Source organism: Arachis stenosperma, chromosome 7 (genome assembly GCF_014773155.1).
Source record: "Arachis stenosperma cultivar V10309 chromosome 7, arast.V10309.gnm1.PFL2, whole genome shotgun sequence".
NCBI lineage: Eukaryota > Viridiplantae > Streptophyta > Magnoliopsida > Fabales > Fabaceae > Arachis > Arachis stenosperma.
The window spans coordinates 83171111-83179091 of NC_080383.1; the positions used below are offsets into that span (position 1 = coordinate 83171111).

General features: G+C 33.3%; 1 protein-coding gene across 1 annotated transcript; it reads left to right on the plus strand.

The window, feature by feature from the left end:
• Nucleotides 1–1337: 1337 nt before the first annotated feature.
• On the plus strand, nt 1338–3061 carry LOC130941971 (serine/threonine-protein kinase WAG1-like). The gene has a single exon (XM_057870630.1). It carries the CDS (start codon nt 1411–1413, stop codon nt 2887–2889), a length of 1479 nt encoding a protein of 492 aa, XP_057726613.1. The 5' UTR covers nt 1338–1410; the 3' UTR covers nt 2890–3061.
• Nucleotides 3062–7981: the final 4920 nt, after the last annotated feature.

Here is a 7981-nt window from a genome sequence, read left to right on the forward strand (position 1 = left end):
AGTAATAAATTGTGCTCCTGTAAAGCGACACAGCCAACCTAGCCCCTATATCTGTATACTTTGCACATCTTCCTGATTCATTATTTACTACTCCATTAAAATACCCCCCGCCCCTCTTCTCTTTCTCTCTCTCTCTCATTCAATCCCCCAATCAACCGACCCATCACTACTGCAATTATCTAAACAAATAAATATGCAGACATATATTTATGAACGAAGAGTATTTGAACGGTCTTAATAACTTTATGAACCTATACTTGATCATGAATGATCTTTTTCTTTTCGGTTGCCAAAGCTACTTATAAGAAAAATAGACATATACTAACCACACCAAGTCTTGCACTATTATTCAAGAGTTAATTGATATGTCAAAGAAACTTAATACATATTATAAATAATTAAAAGGTAATTGTTATGAAAGTATAAAAGAATAAAAATAAATAATTTAAAAATTTAAAATTTAAAATTTATTATAAAAAATAAATTAAATATAATTTAGACACTATAACTCATAAACACAGTAAAATTGATGTAATTAAAATATATGTCACAACCAAAATGCAAGTTTAAATTTATTTCTACTATTGCGAATGCTTTTTAAGACATACAATCTGTAATTATTTTGAAAATATTTATTGTGTTTGAAGACATATTTTAACTTTAGTGACGTTCATAGTATTAAATTCAAATTCACTTAACCTTTTAGTTCGTCAAAAAATTAGTTACTTGTATATAGAGATGGGATTGTGAACCAAAAATAAAACATACAGAAAAATGCAATAATTAAAGAGTAGACTCCCAATCCCTGTCCATAATGATAACAATAAATAATAATGGAAACTTATCATAATTGTTACTAAAATAATACTAGTACTGCCACCCAAATGAATCATTAGAAGTGAGGACATTATTAAAATACAAAATATTTAGAAAACAATAAAAATCAATTTAAATTAATTAAAAATTATTTTATTTTATTTTATATTTAATTATTTTTAAAAATAAATATTTAATATTACATATAATAAATATATAATTTTAAATATTATATACATAAAATTTTAAATATCAAACTAAATAAGATAATTTAAAAATATTATTTTCGTAACATTATTCATTAAAAATATTAGTAAAATATAAACACCCAGTGGGTCAACCTAACCTAACCTCTGCATTGTCGACTCTCCATATGCTTGTGTCCCTCTCTAGTCTCTCCCTTCATTTGGGTCAACTTTATGATTTATGAATTATGAATCTTCACTCCCACCTTCTCTCTCTCTCCTTTTATAGTTTATATACACACATCACCCTCAAACAACAACGTTAAAAAACTCACTCTCATCATTCACAAACACAAACAGAACAAAACATTAACAGCATTAAGGTTCCATAATTGTTCGTTCATTCAATATGATGGTAGAGGACACGTTCTTGTTCCCGCCTGATACAGATCTTGATCTTAGTTTTACAAGCACCACCACTGACCGTACCTTCACCACCGCCTCCTCCTCCGCCCGCACCTCCCTAACACGCACCAGCAGTCTCACCCTCAGCTTCAGCTTCAACGACCGTCTCTCCGCCGCATCCGCCTCCGCTACAACCTCATCTGCCTCCGTCCTCCGCCGTCCCCACCGCAGCTCCGACCCACACTGGTCCGCAATCCGCGCTGCTACAGCCCTCTCCTCCGACGGCCGCCTCCACCTCCGACATCTCAAGATCCTCGGCCATCTCGGCACCGGAAACCTTGGCCGCGTCTTCCTCTGCCGCCTCCGTGACGATCACCATGGCGGCGCCACCTTCGCCCTCAAGGTCGTTGACAAAGACCTCCTAAACGCCAAGAAACTCTCCCACGTAGAAACCGAGGCAGAAATCCTCCACGCGCTAGACCACCCTTTCCTTCCCACGCTCTACGCGCGCATCGATGCTTCTCACTACACTTGCCTCCTCATCGACTATTGCCCCAATGGAGACCTCCATTCCCTCCTCCGCAAACAGCCCGGCAACCGGCTCTCTATCCGGGCGGTCCGATTCTTCGCAGCGGAGGTTCTCGTCGCGCTCGAGTACCTCCATGCGCTAGGAATAGTTTACAGAGATCTCAAACCAGAGAACGTTCTGTTACGCGAGGACGGTCACGTCATGCTCTCGGATTTCGATCTCTGCTTTAAAGCTGACGTGGCACCTGTTTTCGAGCGTAGGTCACATTCCCCGAGACTAACAACAAACTCAAGAAACCGTTGTTTCTGTTATAACAACATTAGCAACAAATCTCGATTTACGGAGCACGTGGTGGCGGAGTTTGTTGCGGAACCAACAACGGCGTTTTCACGATCGTGTGTTGGGACCCACGAGTATCTCGCTCCGGAGCTTGTTTCTGGTAACGGTCATGGTAACGGCGTGGATTGGTGGGCTTTTGGGATTTTCATCTATGAACTTTTGTATGGTACGACGCCGTTTAAGGGGTATAGTAAAGAGAGTACGCTGCGCAATATAGCATCCAGCAGGGACGTGAGATTTTACGTTAATGAGAGAGAGGAATTGGAGGAAGGGATAAGTGAAGCTAGGGATTTGATTGAGAAGCTTTTGGTGAAGGATCCGAGGAGGAGGCTAGGGTGCGCCAGAGGTGCAACGGATATTAAACGGCACCCGTTTTTTGATGGGATAAAGTGGCCGTTGATTCGGACGTACAAGGCACCGGAGGTGAGGGGGTTGGTGAAGAGGAGTAGGTCGTTGCAGCACGTGACTAGTCACGTGACACATGGTAGAAGGAGAAAGTGGTGGTGGAAAGCGCTTGAGTATGTGATGAGGAAGAAGGGGAACAAATATAATTCGATCACAAACTATAGTAATGGGAATTATTATCATTTTGTTAATTCTTCTAAAGTTAGGTAAATCAATGCGCAATGCAAAGCTCAGATGGGATTTATAGTTTTGATTTTTGAATGTAGTCTGAGTTTGTAAGCATTGGAAGATAGGATAGTGTTGTAAGTTGTAACTTGTAACCATAATTTTGGGTGTGTAGTATTTTACGACATAAGTTTGACTGTTGTATATGAATCACAGTGACGACACACAGAACGTTCATGATGATTATTTATCCTTGACTAAATTTTACATCTTTTGTAATGTTTTCATTTATTTTAGTTCCTCCAAAATATTGTGGTAAAATACACAATAATTAAAATAATTTGAATCAGTTGAATAATGGACTAACTCATTCAATTAGATAAACATTAGGGATTCGAATTTACCTTGTTTATAACTAGAGATACTGTGAGAAATAAAATAAAAAACAATAATTCAATAATTAGTATTAGCTGATTAGGTCATTTTTCAATTCAGCAACAAAGAAAGGAAGAAGGGACTAGTATTCCCGATGAATCCAATAAAGTGCCTGTTCACAGTGTTTTACAGATTGAAATTTGGGCTATCTGAAGAGAGTTGCTCATGGCTATGGAGATGGGATGCAAGTTTGTAATTCGGAAAAACTGACTCTTTGTGAAGTTTTCAACCTTATCACTAGTAGGAGATTATTGAAGGAACATCCCGAGAAAATCTATTACTTAAATAAATAGACTTTCTTCTAATGTTATATAAAAACTTGGACGAAATTGTTTGCCGATGCATTCATATTCATCTTCATGGACAGAGTAGGGTAGAGATTTGTTACCGGTAATATTAATTGAGTGGCTAAAATCGACTTGTTGACTCATAATCAAGTATATAAGAAGGTATGTGATGTATCTGTGCATTGCATATCTGAATAACTTTATCTAATAAATTACAACCTTAATGTTAATTTATTAATATATATATATATATATATATATATATATATATATATATATATATATATATATGATGTATTTTACTGATCTCTACTGAAATTATATTCCGATTCTCACTTCTAATACTTTCTGTATGTGTTGTGTAATTTCTTTATTGAAATTGTACTATGCTAGTGATATCATATTGTAAGTTTAATTTTGTTGACCTCACTAAGAGTTTGATTCCTCACTCTTGTATTAATGTGGAACACTTTATGGCGAATCGTATAACAGATAACTGGATGTTCGACCGCCAAAAAATCAGTCATTGGTATCAGTCCTGGAACCCAAAAAATATAACTTTTTCTTGTTATAAAAGTTATATAAATAAAAAAAAAAAGAAAAAGTTATAATTTTGAGAACAAGTTATACCGTGAAAAGCAGGAATTTTTTATTTCATTATTCACCAAGAAAGTGAAATTTATGAAGATATTAGAAAAAATGGTGTTTAACAGAGGTTGGGGCGTGTTTTTCGGGAAGCACAATACGCAAAGTGCGTATTTCAGCAATACAAAGATATTAGAAAAATTCGTATTGTGTGTATGGTCGACACGCGTCAAATTCCAGCAAACCTATGAATAAGGTAAATAATTACTGTTTATCTAATTTGTATACAACTTTTCCAATCTACATATACTTTCAGAGACACAACTACAGTTTTACACACTCGATTTCCTTTCTTTCTACTCTTCAATGCATCCTTAGTTCCATCTTTTCATAGTTCCTCCTGCACAGACTTCTGTCTTCATTTGCTAAGCTTTTTGTTTTTTCAAAAGTTAACAAGTTATTTTAATATTACTAATATAATTAATAGATTAATCATGTATTTTTTTTAATCTGAAATCGAAATAATGTGATAATAATATGTATAGTTGTTATTTAAATTAAATAATATTTATTTATTAGTAGTTGAAAAAAATACATAAATAAAAATTATACCTTTATTATATATTTAGATAAATAATGATAATGTTAATTAATAATTAGTATTAAATATATTTTAAATTTAAATATAAATTTTTATTTAGGCTATTTAAATCTAAAAATAAAATATAATTGTGATTTTAATTTATATTTTAAAAAGTTTAAATTTAAATAGATATTTAAATATATATTTCAGTTTTAATTTTATATTAATATTTGAATTTAAATATATTTCGAATTTACATATATAAGTAAATTTGACGTTGCTATATTTCAGCTTTGTTTATAAAATTAAATTTAAATTTAAATATATTTAAATATATATTTAAATTTAAACATATTTAAATTTGACTTTAAATTTATTTTGGTTTTAATTATAAATTTAAATTTAAATTTAAATATATTTTAAATTTAAATTTATATTTAAATTTGATTTTAAATTTGACTTTAAATATATTTTAGTTTTAATTAAATATTTAAATTTAAATTTAAATAAAATTTAAATATATAAAAATACATATTTATAATTTAAAATTAAATATTTTTGAAATTAAATACAGTTCAGAAAATGTCTTTAATAATTTTGGTTTCCGGTATTTATTTAAAATTGAATAAATATATATTTATAATTTGAATTTAGATATAAATTAAACATGTTTCGAATTTAACTATATATCTAACTTTGAATTTGAATATATTTATAGTGAATATATTTAGTAATGTTGCTGATTTTCCTCAGGTCCAGGCACCAATGGCGGAGGATGATAATGATGGCGAAGATGATAGTGACGGTGACAACAATAGTGATGACGATGCAGGTAATAATATACTATTGTATTTATTATTGTGGTATATTAGTGTATGATTGTGATATATTTTTGTATTCGTTATTGTGATATATTAGTATATTTGTTATTGTGATATATTTATTATTGTGGTTTTTGATGTCATATAGGTGATGTGGAAGGTGCGGATAGGACGGATATTCCAGATATTCATGGTAAATGGTATAATCTTAGGATTGACCTAACACATAGAAGTGCAAGTAGATATACCCCCTTCCACAATCAAGAAGGCAGTTAAAAAATGTACTAAATTTGTGAAAAAGACATTTAGCAAATAATTGTTATTTATCTATTAATTTAAGACTGCTATTGTAATTGTTATGAATTTTTATAAATTCACATTAGATTCGAGTATACAGGGATTTTATAAAGTAGTATTTAATACAATTGATGTAGTATTTAAATCCAATTCCTAATGAAGGAAAAACCAAATGCACTAAGACATAGGTGCAGATCCACCAGCATTAGGCCCTGTACAATGAGGGCATCTACTTCGACTGTGGCCTTCGCCTCCACAAAGCCTGCGATGCCTAAGACCACGCATATCACGCATATCCATTTCATTCAAGAAGCGGGTTATTTTAGGACGCCCTTTGGAAACCCGCTTTAAGTACGGATTAAGTATATGTCTTGGTCCTTGATACACCGGCTACGTTGTTGGATTTTCTAATGGTTTAAACCGTGCTCTATACATCTTTTTTATCTCATCCATCCTGTATACCTCATGAACGTATTGTTGCCAATTAAGTCATTGGTTTGCACAACACGCAAAGACATGGCGATAAGGGATTCGATCTATCTGAAACTCACCACAATCACAATACCGTTGACAGAGATTCACCGCATACTCGATATCACTGGGCATCTCACGTACCTCAAAGATCTCATTTTGTCTATCAAATAGGTTAACCTGGATGTTTTCCGCTGCTTGCTGATTTGATTGCTGTTTGTTGGTAGCATATTCAGAAAATACATGTCCTGCATTCCTTCGAACGTCAGCCTCAGCCCTCTTCCTAGTAAACAACTCATTTAGTCCGTTAAAAGTTGCCTTCACAAGTGACGTGATAGGAATATTTCGAGCCCCTTTCAGTACTCCGTTGATGCACTCCACTAGGTTTGTGGTCATATGACTCCAATGGTATCCATTATCAAATGCCAAAGCAAATTACTGTCGTGGGATTCAATCAATCCATCGCGTGTAAGCCTCACCACGTGCACGCAATCTTGCATACTACACATTAAATTCACGCACAGTCCTACAATAGTTTGTAAATAACCAAGAAAACAAAATCAATAAGATGGATGCTATATGCCTTGTAAAAACAAATACGCCGTAGTTTCACAATAATTTACGTACCCATGTTGACTATCAACTTCTGTAAATACGATGCCTTAAAATTTCTCAAAAAGTTGGATGCTATCTGCCTAACATAAAATATTAGGATAGCTCTTGGAGGTTCCCACGATCCATTACTATGAGCTATTGCTGAGGTAATAGAGTCGTGACGATCAGAGATAAGCCCAACTGTAAGACCCATAATTTTTGAAAAATATCATTATGAGTTAATTTCAATTTATTTATTCATTAAAGACTTTATTTTTAGAAATTATTTTATTAAAAGTAATTAAATCAAGTTTTGACAATTAAATTAAAAATTTTACCTAATTTTATAATTATTGAATAATTTTCTATATTTAAGTTATATAGCTTAACAGTTGCAAAAGAATAAGAATTTTATAAAATTTAGTTAAATAATAAAGATTTTAGAATTTAATACTTTAATTTTATAAACAAAGAAAATAAATTATATTATCTCTAATTTTAAATTAGAATATTTGATCAAAATCTAATTAGCAATTGATAATAAAGTAATATTTTTTTAAATATAATTTTAAAGAATTAAATAAGATTTCAAATTAATATTCTATACCCCAATTTTATTAAAATTATCAGAATTTGATTAGCCCAAATATCCCTAAATTTAACTCTAATCCTAATTTCACCCTAACCCCTACCCGCACTCACACTCACCGCCACTCACCCTTGTTCCCCTAACCCTACAGTCATTCCTCTTGGTTTCTTCCTTAATACACAAACAAAACAAATCTAACGCTTAACCTAATTCAGAAAAGAAACAACCAAAGAAAAAAAAGGGAAGGGAAATGGAAACAGGGGAAGCAGGGAAGGGAGAGTGAGATCCGAGAAAGCAGAGGCTGGGACAGAGGAAGAGGAGAGGAAGGAGGGTCGCCGAGATGTGCCGCTCCTTGCGCCGGTTGCCATCGCCACCACCAAGTCATTGCGCCGCCATGCCGCCGCCACCGTCGGGCTGCTGTGCTGCCATCGAGACAGTTCAGAGAGGAAGGAAGCGCTACGATGAGGAAGGGAGC